Source organism: Salmo salar, chromosome 15 (genome assembly GCF_965601325.2).
Source record: "Salmo salar chromosome 15, fSalSal1, whole genome shotgun sequence".
NCBI lineage: Eukaryota > Metazoa > Chordata > Actinopteri > Salmoniformes > Salmonidae > Salmo > Salmo salar.
The window spans coordinates 89340846-89359414 of record NC_138305.1 but is presented as its reverse complement, the minus strand read 5'-3'; the positions used below and the strand labels follow the sequence as shown (position 1 = coordinate 89359414).

The 18569-nt window shown below is 39.7% G+C and overlaps 1 protein-coding gene across 8 annotated transcripts; it reads right to left on the bottom strand.

Annotated features, from left to right (window-relative positions):
* Positions 1-870: 870 nt before the first annotated feature.
* On the bottom strand, positions 871-18541 carry LOC106572418 (forkhead box protein P1-B). Of its 8 annotated transcripts, none has more exons than XM_014146572.3 (16): positions 18399-18539; positions 12145-12300; positions 8341-8472; positions 8036-8125; positions 7772-7898; positions 7435-7576; positions 7228-7335; positions 7004-7091; positions 6807-6890; positions 6419-6635; positions 6227-6285; positions 6013-6114; positions 5731-5858; positions 5312-5369; positions 1866-1948; positions 871-1757 (listed from the first exon to the last, which is right to left on the bottom strand). In XM_014146572.3, exons 2-16 carry the CDS (start codon positions 12289-12291, stop codon positions 1601-1603), a joined length of 1722 nt encoding a protein of 573 aa, XP_014002047.1. In that variant the 5' UTR covers positions 12292-12300; positions 18399-18539; the 3' UTR covers positions 871-1600. The 8 variants fall into 8 exon arrangements, with proteins under 8 accessions (XP_014002047.1, XP_082818252.1, XP_014002048.1 ...); XM_082962126.1 differs by having other exon boundaries at positions 1866-1945; XM_014146573.3 differs by having other exon boundaries at positions 7772-7895.
* Positions 18542-18569: the final 28 nt, after the last annotated feature.

Here is an 18569-nt window from a genome sequence, read left to right as displayed (position 1 = left end):
CCACTCCTTTATTGGGGGTGTCTTGCTAATTGCCTATAATTTCCACCTGTTGTCTATTCCATTTGCACAACAGCATGTGAAATTTATTGTCAATCAGTGTTGCTTCCTAAGTGGACAGTTTGATTTCACAGAAGTGTGATTGACTTGGAGTTACATTGTGTTGTTTAAGTGTTCCCTTTATTTTTTTGAGCAGTGTATAACCTATGCGCCTATATAATATTTGCAGATCAGATTCCATTCCTTTCACGTATGCATATTTATGGTAAGATACTTATTCTTAATTATAAATCAAATTGACTTTCCCTGAAACAAAACTTCACAAAGGCTAACAACAAAATGATTTATTGTCCACAAAGGGACAGAACCATCCAATTCTTGTAAAGCTGCTGGATCCTCCTGTGTGGATGAAGCGCAGCTTGGATCGCAGTGCTCTGTAAACGTGTAGGACAGGACACACCCCCATCTGGATCCGAGCCATAGCCAACCAGACAGCGCAAAATGTTTTGGCAGGAAGAGTTTTTGTCAATTGTAAGTATATTTTATCACTCTGATGACCCATCTATTCAGTCAGATAGGTTATCACGGTATGAGCCTATATAGATGCCACAATAGGTTACTTACTCATCTCTATGCAGTGTGCACACATCCAGGCTGGTTGATGATGATGTGGTCTGAACTGAATGAAGGGAGTATATTTACAGTAGAACCTTCTCCTGCCAAACAACGTCTTCTTCCCATTGCCTGCCATCCATTAGATATCCACATTATATCGACAACTGAAGTATGGCCATTACCACACTGTTAAAACAAACTCAGGTCATAACTCAAAACCTGCACATAAACACAATAATGAATGCTTCAAACCAGACATTCGCCACACACTTTTTATACGGAATGTATTAGAGACAGCTTTTAGTGCACAACTATGGGAATGTATGATACAACACTAAATAAGTCCAAAAAGCCATGTTTGGGATAGTGGGGGAAAAAAATACGATTAGTAGGCTACATAAATAATAATATCCCAACAGATCGGTTACACATAAATCATTTTTGGCAGTGTACAGCTCCCTTTTAAAAGTAACCAATTCTCAAGGATATCATGTCAAACAAAACAGCTTGTTACAATCCGGTGGTTGTCTGGTACTCTCATGTCAAAATTAATTAGGGGGAGAAAACAAAGATTCATCTTCATGAAGTGCCGTCCATAAATATTGCCAATGCTCTGGTTATTGATATACACATTCTTGAACGAAAATTTTGAAATATCTCTGCATCACTGAGCCAGCTCCCCATAGGGCTTCGTCATTGGTTGCACAGCCTCACAATAAGCCAATAGGGATGCATTATTTGAGGACAAGGGGTGTTACAATGCTTCCGCCATCAGCTCTCGTCTTCAACGTGAGCTCCGGTGGATAAAACCCAGTACAACAGTGAGGACAATATATCCTCAATAAATAAAATAGTAATTTATTTCAACAGAAAATGTGTGTTTTTCCACTTGATATGAAGCAGTTCTATATTAATTTGGTATATTTCATAGTTGTCCAATGTGGGAGTCTTGCAGTGGAGAGTGACAGATTTGAAAACAGTCCCTCTTTCACTGCGAAGGCACATGAGCCAGCTGCAGGTTGGGTCTCTCTGGGCTACCTCCGTCTTGGTCCACCTCTGAGCTGTGCTCATCAGAGCTCTCAGTCTCTGAACAGTCATGGGGCACATTCTCATATGCCTCCTCGTCCATTAGCTCTTCTTTTACGCTGAGAAGAGAAGTAATGATAAGGAAAAAAATTTACTTATAATGAATTATGAAACTAAGAACCATTTCTCCTCTATCAAATCTAGTTTTGAATGGTGATAGAACTCACAGAGGGTGCATTGGGTACTGCTCTTCACTGCTGTCACTGTAGGATCCATTCCCATACCAGAGAGCTGCATTCATCTCCTCCTGCTGGAACAGAGAACATAAAAGGGAGCTCCTATAGAGGCTGGGTTGAATGGAGGTATACTACTCTCTAGCCATTCAGCCTGAAAAGACACGCCATAGGTTTATCCAGGGCCGGTGCCAGAACGAATAAGTTGGACGGGCATTTGATTTCCATAGGCGGGGCACCTTAAATATATTTACGGGACCTCCCATGTGTGCACGCGCTTGCAAATTATTTTTTTCATGGGTGTTAAAGACCATAGGCAGCTCGTGAGTTTCAAGTTTGGGGAAGCTAATAATTTATCATACCATTTCTACCGATCTGCATGGTAGTTATGATTATTTGTATATACGGTATGCGCATTTTCATGAAACAGTTTAATTTCGATAATAAAGTTTTCGTTTCTCAAAATCATTGTCATGTGGTTAATCACAAAAATCAGATTTAAAATGATAAAAATCTAAAAGTTAAAATTCAACTAACGCAAGAACACCAGCCTCTGCCATATGGATACAATGATACACCGTGGTCCATTGGCGGCTAAAGAAATTAGTGCATGGAACTAGCCTATAGGCCAATGCAGTAGTAGGGCTACAATTTCCATCGTCAACCAAGTAAAATACATAGACCTAAAGCCGAGAAATAAAAACATCCTGATGAATGCGATTGAAAGAACTTGAATTTTCATCTCTACTCCACCTGTATGCCTCCCTTTCTATTTAATTAGCCTATTCCGGGCCCTCAGTGTTTTCCGTACCAGTGAGCACCGTACAGACAGCAGGGGTTTTTTTATATTACGTTTCCACTGAATATATGGGGTCACCAGATCATGATATATCTGCTCTTTCACACAGAGGCTTGATGATTATCGAGGCCAGGAGACTGTTGGAAAGATTTTTCAAATACTGTGAGGAACTACTATCCTTTGCAATGGCTGTAGGTTTCGTTGCCTTACTGTGTGAGCAAAATGTTCTTTTTACTGAGAAGCTCAGTTTATTATTAGTAGTGGACGTGGTGAGTTAAGACAATCAGAAATCAAAATGGCCACTTTTCTACATTCGCACACAGCAAATTATTACATGCATTCACAGAAATGTATGTAACCAAATGACAGGGATTCCCAGTATATTCACTAAGCCTACTGGTGACATACAGTTGAAGTCAGAAGTTACACCTTAGCCAAATACATTTAAACTCAGTTTTTCACAATTTCTGACATTTAATCATAGTAAAGATTCCCTGTTTTATGTCAGTTAGGATCACCAATATATTTCAAGAATGTGAAATGTCAGAATAATAGTCGAGATAATGATTTATTTCAGCTTTTATTTCTTTCATCACATTCCCAGTGGGTAAGAAGTTTACATACACTCAATTAGTATTTGGTAGCATTGCCTTTAAAAATTGTTGAACTTGGGTCAAACGTTTCAGGTAGCCTTCCACAAGCTTCCCACAATAAGTTGAGTGAATTTTGTCCCATTCCTCCTGACAGAGCTGGTGTAACTGAGTCAGGTTTGTAGGCCTCCTTGCTCGCACACACTTTTTCAGTTCTGTCCACAAATTTTCTATAGGATTGAGGTCAGGGCTTTGTGATGGCCACTGCAATACGTTGACTTTGTTGTCCTTTACCATTTTGCCACAACTTTGGAAGTATGCTTGGGGTCATTGTCCATTTGGAAGACCCATTTGCGACCAAGCTTTAACTTCCTGATTGATGTCTTGAGATGTTGCTTCAATATATCCACATAATTTTCCATCCTTATGATTCTATCTATTTTGTGAAGTGCACCAGTCCCTCCTGCAGCAAGGCACCCCTACAACATGATGCTGCCACTCACATGCTTCACGGTTGGGATGGTGTTCTTCAGCTTGCAAGCATCCCCCTTTTTCCTCCAAACATAACGATGGTCATTATGGCCAAACAGTTCTATTTTTGTTTCATCAGACCAGAGGACATTTCTCCAAAAAGTACGATCTTTGTCCCTATGTGCAGTTGCAAACCGTCGTCTGGCTTTTTATGGCGGCCTTTCAGGTTATGTCGATATAAGACTCGTTTTACTGCGGATATAGATACTTTTGTACCGGTTTCCTCCAGCATCTCACAAGGTCCTTTGCTGTTGTTCTGGGATTGATTTGCACTTTTCGCATCAAAGTGCGTTCTGTCTCCTAGAAATGAACGTATCTCCTTCCTGAGCGGTATGGCGGCTGCGTGGTCCCATGCTGTTTATACTTACGTAATATTGTTTGTACAGATGAACGTGGTACCTTCAGGCATTTGGAAAATGCTCCCAGGGATGAACCAGACTTGTGAAGGTCTACAATTTTTTTTCTGTGGTCTTGACTGATTTCGTTTGATTTTCCCATGATGTCAAGCAAAGAGGCACTGAGTTTGAAGGTAGGCCTTGAAATACAGCCACAGGTCCACCTCCAATTCACTCAAACTATGTCAATTAGCCTATCAGAAGCCATGACATCATTTTCTGGAATTTTCAAAGCTGTTTAAAGGCACAGTCAACTTAGTGCATGTAAACTTCTGACCCACTGGAATTGTTATACAGTGAACTATAAGTTAAATAATCTGTCTGTATACAATTGTTGGAAAAATTACTTGTGTGATGCATAAAGTAGCTGTCCTAACCAACTTGCCAAAACTATATAGTTTGTTCACAAGAAATTTGTGGAGTGGTTGAAAATTTGTGGAGTGGTTTTAATGACTCCAACCTAAGTGCATGTAAACTTCCGACTTCAACTGTGTGTGTGTGTGTGTGTGTGTGTGTGTGTGTGTGTGTGTGTGTGTGTGTGTGTGTGTGTGTGTGTGTGTGTGTATATATATAGTTGAAAAAAAATATATGGGGGATTGGAAATGATGCAGACAATTACATTGATGGAAGCTACAATCTATGTGCAATATTAAAGCTGATCAATATTAAAGGTAATCACAGCTGCTCTTGAAAGCCTGACACAGAATATCATTGGGCTTATTCTGGACAGAGTTTGTGGCGAGAGTGAGCCCTCATGTCACCTCTTCCTTTCTGCTGAAACTCTCACCGGAGAAAGTATCTGAGCAAGCGAAACAGCACTCCTCTGTCTTACTATATGTAGACCATCTATCTGACGCTGTCTGGACAGAAATAGTATGACATGCCATATTGTTTTTGTCCAGACAGCATCAGATACACGGTCTACACATACTGAGACAGAGAGGAACTGTTTCACTCGGATGCTTATCTGAGATGAATGAGTCTTTCTGTCGGCGTACTTCTCGGCCCAATAAATTATCATTATTTCAATATTTTATTTGGATGGAAAAGGAGGTACAGTATGTGGCCAGGCCCCTTAACGCCGGTCCTGGGTTTAGCACTCAAAGTAGTCAAAAAAGCATTTACCTTAGGAGTAAGAAAAGCGGAGCTGTGACCATGGTCAGTGTTCTCCCTCTTGAGAGACCTGCAGTTACAAATAAACACATGTTCATCTATTCAACACACACTGGGAAATAGAGGGACAACATATCCTCACAAGACACTTTTATTTTAGTTACTAGTGTTGAGCGAATAACCGAAATATCAGTTATTTTCCATTTTTTAAACAACTGATTGACCGATGTTGATTGAATTATATGATTCCATTTAGTTCGGGTTTTTCTGTGAGCTCAGTGTGCACATTGCTCTGCAGTTTCTCTAGAGATAAATCAGATCATGCCCAAACTTAGTTACATGGTATGTATTAGTATAATACAGGTTTAACATGTTGAGAAACAGAGACATACATGGAGCTATACTGGAGATACCGAGCATGTTAAACATACCCTTCACCAGCAGGCTTCTGGGGTCTTCTCCTCTGGAACTCCATCTCATCAACTGTCCACACAGCTCCTTTTACATTCTCCACTCGCACAAAACACTTGTGGAGGCTGAGGTTGTGTCTCACTGCATTCTGCAGAGTCAGAAAGAAGAACATTATTCCATACAAGTTGATCTAATACCATGTAACATTCCTAAAAAACGTAATGAATATGGCATGGCAACTAAACATAGGACAAGGGTATTCATATACATGTAAATTACCCTTTAAATAGACAACGAAATACCTTCCATGTTGCAGCGTTGCGTCTAAAATAGGCAAATGTTCGTGTGAACCAATTGTAGATTTCATTTAGTGTCAGCTGCTTATAGGGCGATTCAAATATTGCCTGGAGAAATGCAAACATTCAATTAGCAAACAATAGACTCACTCCTTACGAATAGCTAACATTTAGTCATCGGAGGGTAAACCAGGGTGAAATAAAAGAAAAGATTCCTTACCTGTCTTATTAGGGCTGCATATGTAAATGGCGGTCTAGCTTCTTTATTCTGAACAATATCTGTTAAGGAATTTACAAAATGTGTTTTATTAAAATCAATGATTGAAGCCATTTCAAGTAGATAAACTACCACAGGTATCAAAACATGTACCCTACTACCCTCATTAGGTTCAGCATCACACTGCTAACTCACCTTGATTCATGGTCTTGCTGTATTTCATGGTCTTGCTGTCTGAGTACCATCTCCTTCCAGGGCTCACAGTGAGCAGGGTGTGGGGAGGGAGGATAGAGGAGGTTGGGGGTGGTGTCAGGGGTGTAGAAGGAGCAGTGGCACTTTGAGACAGGCTCATGGAAGGAAGCACCTTGGGAAACGTCACCTGGGAGAAGGAGACATTGGGCACAAGATTCCCCTAGAAAATAAAAAGTAAAGATTCATTTAAAACGCAATACAAAGAACACAGCTGTAGGGAATGCAAACTTGAAGGGTGATTATTTTACCATTGTGGCTAATACTCGTCTTACTCTGTTAGTAACATGATTTGAATTTAAGACATGCCCACTTTAATATTCCAGAGACTTACCGTTGGGGTTGCTGGTTTGGACTTTTGCTCAGAGGATTTGAGGTGAGACATCATGGCTTGCAGACGCTCTTTGTCTTTTTTCAACTTCATTGAGGAGAAGATAAAACAACAAAGATGTCATGTGAAGTTGATTACAGTGAGAAGGTACTGTACAATGAATGGGCTTTATTTAAGCAAATGTCTTGTCTATTGTGTACCTGCAGTTCTAGCTGCTGAACAACCTGCATCTGCACGCGACACTGTGCTGTACTCTTGTCATCCAGTGCATGTTCACTGTTCAGATGCCTGGGGGAAAAACACATTCTATTAGAAAACAAGAAAACACTGAAGAAGCCACTAGAACCCAGTGTTGCTATTACAGTAAGAGAGATAGACCTTAATTTGTCTCTCTGAGAGATTGAATAGATGAAGAGAAACTCACTTGAGAAAAACTTGAAAGTCTCCAAAGACAGCCTCACAGCCAGACCATTTGCACATGCCGTGTCCATAGAGAGGGTGAGTGTTTTGTGTGTGATTATCCACAGGCCCACTGCAGAGAGACATACATATATATATCATGAATGTAACACTTCAGGAAGAGGTTGGACAGATGAGAATGAATAAACACTGTTCCGAAATGACTAATCACCTGTCTTTCTTCTTTAGGATCTGTGATGGATGATTCCCATTGGTGGTGGACTGCTGACTATGGAGCAGGTTCTTCTGAAGAGTGGCTAGATTCTCACCACCAGAGAGCAGGCTGGTGCCATTCTCACACCCTTTCATTAAACCTAGGAGAAATACACAAGTACATATATTAATTCAGCCAAATAACTATAATATTCTTGCCCAACAACAACCAAAACAAAATGTCGCTGCCTTGCAGCCATGGAGGAGGACAGCAACAACAAACTAAGCATGGGGCAGATACTTGATGGGGGAGGGTATGTTAGATTAGGGTTGGGGCTGGGGGGGTAGACACTTACCCTGAGCTGCAGAGGGGCTTATGGAGGGCAGGACAGACAGGAGACCCTGTCTCTGGAGGCTAAGGAGGTGCTGCTGTTGGACCTGCAGGAGCTGCTGCTGGATGGCCATGTGCTGAGCGGCTAGCTGCTGTAGGGGAGTGGGGAGGAGGTACACATTAGGCCTCAGCAATACTATAATAATACATTGATTTTATATAGCGCTTTGGAACATTTAGATGACAGCAAAATACAGACGTATGACAAACAATAAGTACGTCGGCCGACCTCTGGACCTGACTTCTCAGCATGCTTCTGCTGTAGGAGCTGGGCGTTGAACTGGTCCTGCTGTTTCTGGCAAAGATCCTGTATGTGTTGCTGTAGAAAAATAAAAAAACACCTTGAGTTAATGGAAGGCCATGAGGAAATACAGTGGTCACGTTCAAGCCATCAGCATCTCACTGGAAGATCCACATGAAAAATAGGTGACGTACAGAGAAATTAACAAAAATTCCTGCTAATATTACAATTTTGAAACAGAACACAATAAAGCATTTACATGTAGATTTGTGTGGCGAATATGATGTAATTACCTGGTGTAACATGAGTGCTTTCTGCTGCTGGAGCAGGGCCTGGATCTGCTGTGGATTGAGGACCTGCTGCTGCTTTAGTGTCTGCTGAGGAGTCTCCACCGGAGGGGTCATCATAGACACTGAGACTAGAACCTGCCAACACACAAATACAGATGAGCACAGATTAGACATCGCCATGCCTGAAAATAACAGAAAAACAAAATGCCAACAACACCATTGAAGTGTTTTTTTTTTACATTTTAAAACCAAAACATATGAACAGCCTTTGCTAGGCATCCAGCAATTACCCCTCCCTCTCTGCCTAACACCCACAGCTCTGGTGATGTTTACAGTAAACATAATAAGTAAAGCCAAATAAATATACTGAACAAAAATATAAATGCAATGTGTAAAGTGTTGGTCCAATGCGTCATGAGCTGAAATAAAAAAATCCCAGAAATGTTCCATACGCACAAAAAGATTATTTCTCTCAAATTTGGTGCACAAATGTGTTTACATCCCTGTTAGTGAGTATTTCTCCTTTGCCAAGATAATCCATCCACCTGACAGGTGTGGCATATCAAGGAGCTGATTAAAACAGCATGATCGTTACACATTGGGTGGGCCTATGCTCTCGCAGGCCCACCCATGGCTGCACCCCTGCCCAGTCATGTGAAATCCATAGATTAAGGCCCAATTTATTTATTTCAATTGACTGATTTCTTTATATGAAAAGTAACTCAGTAAAATCTTTGAAATTGTTGCATGTTGCGTTTATATTTTTGTTTAGTATAGATAAAAAAATGAATACAAAAGCCAGGGATGCATGGCAAGAGTTGCAAAAACAGAACTGCATTGCAGTTTAGAGCCTTGTCACACTTACAATACTTTTTGTAAAAATATCGTCGGATACACATATTATTCAAATGTAAACTTGCGTACTTGCAGGAACTTGGGGGTTCCTGAGGCCCAGAGTTATACCTGATCTGATAGTAGGCTAATCTAACTGGACCCTAGTTGTAGTGTATGACATAAATCAGCTAGAAAAAAAAAACTCTTTTATATGGGCTATGATGGGACCAGATTAATTAAGTCATATGGTTTAAAAATTTGACAAACATTTGACAAAAACTAACAGGGCTGAGCTCGCTGTATGGCTGGTTGCATCGTGTAGATACTCATATAGCATGTCATCACTATTGTATTGATTGATTCATTCCAGTCAATCATTTTGGATTAAAAAGACCTACACTACATAACCAAAAGTATGTGGACACCTGCTCGTCGAACATCTCATTCCAAAATCATGGGCACTCGGAGGTCCTGTTCTGTGAGCTTGTGTGGCCTACCACTTTGTGACTGAGCTGTTGTTGCTCCTAGACATTTACACTTCACAATAACAGCACTTAAAGGTGACATCCTATGAAAGTTGAAAGTCACTGAGCTCTTCAGTAAGGCCATTCTACTGCCAATGTTGGTCTATGGAGATTGCATAGCTGTGTGCTCAATTTTATACACCTGTCAGCAACGGGTATGGCTGAAATAGCCAAATCCACTATTTTGAAGGGATGTCCATATACTTTTGTATATACAGTGTAGGTAGCCTTGCCACCCGAAGTGTGAATATAAAATCACTTTCTCAGAACACAAATAAATTGACCTATTTTAGGCTATAAAAACATGACATGACGTTTCCCCTGGCCAAGCCCAGATGGGATCAGAGCGCGTAGGCTTCTCTGGCTACCTGCAGCTGTGGTTGTTGTCAGTAGGCTGTAGTTGGTCAGACTGAAGCATAGACTAATTGGTCACGTTGACAAATCATGAGGCTTTTTATTAAACAAATTTGGTGGCGGGTATGGATTTCCATGTAAAACAGCTTGTCGTGGTGAATTCAGTTATACTCACGTTTCCTGTCACAATTCGCTTTTACCACATTAAATAATTTTCATGATATTGATCAAAATGAAGCCTGGTTTGTTGTAATGTAGGCCTACTGTACTTGTATAATAATATGAGAGGGTTAAATCATCCATTTTTGATAGGCTAACGTTACTTGATGAAGACATTTTGTTAGCTTTAGTTAGCAGTAACTCTGTGCTTTTGTCTTGAAGCTAAAATGTATTGAGTGTAGCCTACAGACGAGAAAATAAACCCTTTAAATTGTCTGCACATACATGCTTGTGAATTGTTGCAGTGTAATATGGTTTGGTTGCATTATTAAACAGTGTAATATGTTTTAGAAGAAACGTTTGTCAATGTTGAATAGTTTGTGCTTTCTGGCTAGTGGCTACTGTGATATTTACGGTCAATTTGAGCTACGGACCAAGATTGTCATGTGGCCAGCCACAACGAAAGGTATGGCAAGGATGTAATGTGAATTGAAACGTTGAATTCTCTTTCGCCACCCCGCTCCTTAGAGTCTTCTTCATATCTCCTAGTGGGAATAGGGACTTAATTAAGGTCTGAACCACAAACAAACAATTCCCACTAAGGCTGGCTCTGTTTGGGATCCAGTAAACAAACTGCTAGAGGATGTCACAGACGCTCTAGGCTAACAATAACAGTGGATTGCCAAGGAGATGGCCCTTTCCCACACGGACTAAACATGCTCTGATGCTCAGTGCTCATCAAGATCCTTATAGACCTATACCCTGGAGCAGATACTGAGGATAAACTCATGGCTTACATGACTTAAAGCAGAAGGTAAAATAATTGCATCAGCTGGACTTAAAGTCTGCAGTACAGAAGAAAAAAAGCTTCAGAGAGCCAGATAGTCACTGTATATGCTATGGGAATGGCTCATCTTCTGTATGCACAACATCAGCAAAACCTAATCCTTGTTTCCATGACGTCAGGCCAGACCAGCCCAAACATCTTTTGTTATTATTATTGTTGATGTGACAGAAACCCACATACCCATGAAGGACAAAGTAAACACTGGGCTAGTCCTCAAAGAGAGGTCTGTGCTCTATGACTAATGTTGCCAAAAACAAGTTGCATCCCTTTTCTGAAACCTAGAAAATATAATCACTTTTCATATAACAGACCCTTATACTTAAATCTCTCCCTGAACTGAGATTTAACAAACCGCATGTAACCAAACTCAACTGAGACACACACACAAACCATCAATGCACAAAGGAATATAAACTATAAGACCAGAGTAAGGAAAATGCTTGGAAGAGGCAATAAAGAGCTAAGGACATTTTCATATGATTTAAGTAAATTACCTTTGATTATACAGTACAATAACATTATAAATATGTTAGGTAGTAGTGACATGCAAATTCACTTTAACACAGACACAATTACTATCTTGGTCCTTAGTTTACACAGATATGTGATGACCATTGTTTCACTTTAACATAGTCCTTTTCATCCAGCAAATTCTACCAATGTAAATACCAGTAAACAAACGAGTGTTATCTATCTACATGTAGAAATAGGCTAGTTGACCAAAATACAATAATCAAGTTCACAAACCTGACCATGTCCATTTACAGTGGTCGTCTTTGGCAGTTAGAGACGCAGGGTGGAGAAAGACATAGCAGTAAGCCGAGCACAACATTACACTGTCTGGCAGTGTGACAAAGTGCTTGTGTGCATAAACAAAACGAACCAATAACACAGATCTATCCTTCTCCACCAATCACAAAGTGTCTCAGCAGTCTCTGTCTGCAGCACTACAGTTGGCTCAAAGCTCAGTGAGAGATATCCTACCTATCATACAAACAAAGAAATATGCTAAATGTGACAATGAGAACCCATATGCTTTAGTTGTGGAAAGTAAGCATGTGGCACACTTTATAAAATACATTTGGTAACCTGGTTTTGCTGCTGGCTGTCAGCCCCAGAACCCTCTGGAGTTAGTGGCTGAGCACTCAGACAATCATCCTTCTCAGCACTGTCCCCATTCTCCGTCTGATTGGCTGGACTGGTGCAGGCTGTCTGTTCTGACCCAGACTCATGCATCTGGACTCACTGACATGAGAACAGAACAAGAAAGCTGTAAACCTCATGTAAATTCACAGTGACTTTCCACAATACTGATTTTAGGCTACATTTATTTTTGGAACAATTACATATGCACATGGGCAATTCCACGATAACAGAATTAAGCTTGAATTCAGATTGTCCATATAACTACATGCACACAGACTACGTTGAACAATTTACACAGAAATGTCACAAAAACACATTTACTGAACAAACTGTGCAGATGCAAAGTTTGGTAACAGAATTACGTTAAAATCTCCCTCAGTTTTTTTGTTCAACCACATTCTCCAAAACGCTTAAATATCAGCTCTGAATTAAGATTCAAAGAGGTCTGCAGAAAGAATGGGGTGTCAGCTACATGACATGACACCTTGAGTTTGAAAAATATATATTTTGGTTACTGAACTAGAGTAGGGGAAGTGGATTTACATCCGGTAATGGAATTACATCCTGACCTGTACTATACAGAAATGCATAATTATGGACATGAATATCACTCTCTTCATGGTGATGTATCCTGAATAGGTACATAAAAGTAGAAATATGCAATATCCTTATTTTGCATATTTGGGTATTATGCTACACACTAGCTATTATTGTAATGAGCGCTGCCCCCAAACAAGACCACATCTGAAACAATCAGACGTCTTCGTTTTACAAGTTTGGACGTCACAGTACAGCACAGTAGAGTACGGTAGATATGTTCAGTACATTATATTGTACTCTACTCTAGTGTGCTCTACTTTTCTGTACCGTTTTGTCCAAACTTGTGAAATATAGAAGCTTATGATTGGTTCAGATTTGGTCCGGCCAGGGCGGACTGACCAAATGTCAACGTCCATTGATCTTTGGTATCGGTCGATGGTCAGTGGGTGAGGATGCTTGTTACACTAAATGGAAAGTGGGTAGGTGGTAGAAAGAGTCGGAAGAGGTGGCATGGACAGACAGACTTCACAGTTTTGCTTTGACCACCAGACAAAAGGTATGAGCTGAACAGTATGACAGTGGAAGGAAGGACAGTAGCAGGTGACCCAGCTGTGGTTTATGAATAGGATTTCCAATTGTTGCCAATTCAATTGCAGTAATTACATTAATGATTTGGTTACAGAATTACATGTTTTAATCACTTAATAATTCATAAACAAATAAAAACACTATAACTAATTGGTAGGTCTGCCTTTACTTGTTATTTCTGTGAACATTCATTATCCCCTCTCATAAGGGAGAGAAATGAGAAAATAACTTGAAAGATATGGGGTTTTGGTAACAGAATTACAAGGCATAAGGCAATGTTTCTTACATTTAAAGAAGGCAAATAATGTCCAACTATAAATTATAGAAGGCTTTCATTTGACATGCTCCTACAAACTTCACGTTAGTGCTCATGGTTCCTTTTACATGGAAATGCCCACATGCGGTTTCTTACTGAAGACAATCTGTCTTATCCTAGAAACAGCTTCAATATTGTTGCAGATCAGAGAAAGACAAGATGTTACTCTGCTTTAACTAATCAAGGCAACAGTTTCCCTCTTGCCAACATAAACCGGAGATATTTGTTGAGTAGCTGATTGCTGCCATGGCTACGGTAAACAAAGGGTCCTTGGGTCGGTGTTTATGAGTAAACATGTCATCCTTCTGGAGCAATTTAACATTTACCAGGTGGTGCGATAAACAGATCTGGCAGGTAGCACAATACCGCATTAAAGGGAGGGTCGTGTGTACAGTTGGGGAAGCGTTCGACTCAAAAGCAACACAGCTAAAATAAACAGCAAATGTCCACTTAGCTGAAGATGTAGATACATTTTATGAATGTATTTATGACTTATCTACTTCTGGAGAAAGCTGAAACATAGGCTAACCTACTGTAAGATACAATATTGCATTGCCTATCAAGTCTGACTTCAGTACCTACTGCCCTTTTCATTCCACAGCAAAACTGATTCCTGTTTATTTTAGGCTACAGCAGCCAAGGGTGTATTTGCACACAAAACAGTGTTTCATCCTAATGCCCTTCAACATTCCCAATGTCGGATCCAGTGCTGCTAGCAAAGCAGACAAGCAACACAAACATTAGGTTTTTAGGGTAGAGGGGAATCCTCTGAATACCTACTTCAACAGTAAGGACCGAAAATATAGGCCTAGTCTATACCACAATGCAACAATGCATTTCAATCCTGACTCTTAGATATAGCCTAGCCTACCATAGATCTGAAATACAGATCAATGAGAAAGAAAAAACACATTAAGAATTATAACAAAACGGACTATAGAAAGGTCAGATTAGTAGAACAATCATCAATGAGAGATTGGGGTACTAGTCAAAATATCAAACCAACTGTTATGCATATCTTTACAATAGTACACCATCCTTACCTTGGCAGAAAAGGCACAGCGCTGTAGGTGTTCAACTGAGTTCAAAGCAGTAGCGTAAGAAGTGTGTAGCCTATGTGGACTGTGAACACATGAACAGGTGCTGTGGTTTATAATGCAGGAGTACGCCTGTTTGCATAAACACGAACACTCTGCAAATAGAACAAGGGCAAACCATATGCCCACTGCAATTCCTGTCTGTCCAGGCATACACAATGAATACCTACATTCTGTTAATTTTATTGAATGCACATTGCATTGTCTAATGTTCAGCTCCTTGCTACTTTTTGGGGATCAACATTTCCCCCATGTTTCCATTGGGAGTTGTCACTCTTTTTAATCAAAACTATAATTCAGAGCCACAAACAAAAGGCATTGTATGCCTGCACCAAAGCAGACATTTTTATTTTTGGGTGTAGATAACCTTTAATGCAAGTGTGCACCAGCAAGAGACCTTTGGTTAGTGATGTTTCTGTAGTGCTCATGTGATTGCAGAGTTTGTTAAGCAAATGGCCTGTGGATTGATGCATATAATCATGGTATCATTCTGGCAGATAGGCTAATTGAGAAGGTTTTCGGGAAAGCCTTTCCATCTTTACCAGAAGGTAATCATTAGCATAATTGCTAACAGTTACAAAGTGTAGACATGCGCGCACCCCACCCCCACCCACCCCCACACACACAACATTTCAGAAAGTTGCAGTAAAATACAAATCACTGACGCATTTTGTTCATGACATGATTCATTTGGGCAAATTAATGAATCGTCTAATAAGTTCAATACATTTAGTTGATTTCCTACAAAGTTCATTTTTTTAAATATTGTTGAATTACATTTTAATGTCTGGATTCCGTGATTCTGTCCGCATTCTCTGCAACGTGGATATTATAGGGCCCTACATACTGTAAGGCTATCCTTTATAAGTGAATGTGTGTTAATCAATCACTTGCATGCTAAGTTTACCACTCTGGGGACCAATTACCGGATAATGCAAATAGAAATAAGCAAATATGAAATTCAATCAAATGTTTTCGTTTAACATTTGCATAGCTGACTCGCAGGAAGTTTAGTTTTATTGCCATTTTCATAAACCAGGTGGATGATACTAGACTAGGCCTATATCATCATCTTCTTTGTTGCTGTGGGAGAGACACCACAGGATAGTGATTCTGAAAAGAATATCCACTCAAACCCATCAAACTCTATCATGGATCAGCTTGAGCAGCAGTGCAACATTAAGCATAGGTTCTGTCAGCCAGGTCATAATATGCTGTATGCCAGGAATCATCAATTAGATTCAGCCGTGGGACGATTTTTTCTTGAGCGGATGGTCGGAACATAATTACAAATAATTTGTAGACAGCAAATTGACCGCAAGAAGCACAAACAGATAAAAAGTTTGACTAAAACATAATAATTTCAAACCTTGCTTACATTTGAATACGATCACGTCGTGTCTCTCTATTATCCGTGGGAATACTTGGGAACAGATTTTTTCAATTAAGATCACTTGAGGTTTTTTTACAGTCTTATGTTCAACAATGAAAATTCCACCCCCCAAAATACAACAATTTCCTGTAAAGATGTTGGGAAATGCAAGATGTCTGGAAGCTAAAATGGAGAGTGAACTCATCACTAGGTGCAAAACGTGGATCTTTCTGAGTTTTCGCAGTTTTTTGTAGAACCACCTGGACATGGACATTTCTAAGATATTTTTCTATTCAATTTTTCTATTATATTTTTTTCTCCACAGAATTGAGAAAATATCATCAATAATAGGTTAGTTAAAATTCCTTGTATGAGGCTTTCCATTAGCAAACCTGTAAAGGGTATGGAGAATCACATATCCTGTAGCAATTTCTAGCCTAAATAACTACATTGGAAACCATGCAAAAATATACAAAACAGCCTGGGGTGATAACGTTTCAGCGCATTACATCTAATGTGAATGCTTTAAATGACAGCACACCTGCCAGACATACACCTGCCCAACTGAAAATTCTTTGCAGTTGTTATAAGTAAGCTCCAGGTTTGGCACAAGATGCTATGGGCATAGTATGTGTGGGGGCCACATTCATCCAGTTTATGGGGCCCACATCCATCCATGAATCAGATTGCCAAACACATGGGAACAGAAGAGGGACAGTCAATTGGTCTTAAGAGGCTACAAGTTCTTAGCTGGTGTTGTTGAAATGGGGCATTTCGGGCATTTCACAGCGAGAAAAAAGGAAATGCCAGTGGTGTAATGTACTTAAGTAAAAATACTTTCAAGTACTACTCAAGTCGTTTTTGGGGGTAACTGTACTTTACTATTTATATTATTGACAACTTTCACATTTGGTACCTTTATTTAACTAGGCAACTTCCCTACATTCGTAAATAATTGTATTCTACTTTTTACTCCATTCATTTTCCATGACACCCAAAAGTCCTCTTAACATTTTGAATGAATAGTAGGACAGGAAAATGGTCCAATTCACACTCTTATCATCCCTACTGCCTATGATCTGGTGGACTCACTAAACACAAATGCTTTGTTTCTAAATTATGTCTGAGTGTTAGTGTGCCTCTGGCTATCGGTAAATTATTATTATTTTTTTTAATTGTGCAGTCTGGTTTGCTTAATATAAGGAATTTGAAATAATTTATACTTTTGATACTTAAGTTTATGTAAAACCAAATACTTTTAGACTTTTACTCAAGTTGTATTTTACTGAGTGAATTTCACTTCTACTTGAGTCATTTTCTATTAAGGTATCTTTACTTAAGTATGACAATTGAGTACTTTTTCCACCATTGGGAAATGCATTGTTTTAGCTAACGTTATCTAGCTAAGACAGCAAAATATCTACAACAACATAACTACGGACCATGGAAATGTAATTTGCTAGCTAACGTTAGCTAGCTAGCTAGTATTAACACAGAACAAGATATTTCACCGGATGTATAGATGTGAAGCGTCCGCTTGGCGTTTCCACTTACTACCAAATTTGGTAGTGAGAGGAAGCCTAGTGGCCAGCAGTGGTACAAGATGGAACAAGATGTATTTTGGGAGAAATTCTGCACATTTTTTCATTGATGAAACCTTTGATCTCAATACAGTTTTCTGTTGCCAAAACTACAATGTTACAAACAGTGTGTAAACTTTACCCTTTGCTAAAGTAAAAACAAAATTGCGTTGCTGAGGAGTACAAAGACGAATTGAGTTACTGCACACGCGCAATTCAGAGTAGGCGTTCCCTAACGGAAATATGCAAATGTAGGCTACAACGCGCCAATAGGATCTCACTAGCTCGTGCATGACTCTGCCCAACTCCTTTATTGTTCTGTCCACTATGACTCATTTCTTGCCGTTTTTAACGACTGGTTGTGGTCTATCTTGGTTTATTTATAAATACATATTTGGTATTAAAGCTAACGTTAGCTAGCAAGTAAATGTAGCGAACAGCTAGCAGTCGTAGATAGGCAAGTTACCGAACAACATTGGAATTAGTTAGCGTTAACTAGTTATCCAAGAGAACATCAAAAATATTGGTTAGCTAGCTAGCTGTTAAAAGCCACTTCGTCGTTGTTGTATAACGCTAATGTTATTTAGCTAAACGGGTTGATGTGGTTGTTTACCGCCTATGTTGGCTAGTAGCTGGCTAGGCTAGCTAACGAGATGAATAAATGGCATCAGCTATCCAATAACAACATACTACCATTTACTTACCAGGGCATCAATGTGTAGCTCATGAGCTACTAGCTAGCTATTTGGCACGTCTTGTTGAGCAAGATAAGAAGCGATTGACATGCACTCACTCAGCAACCACCGTTAGCAAACGGATAAACAGTTGACACTGGACTGTGCCTTTGATGACATCACAGCCACCTGATTAAAAAA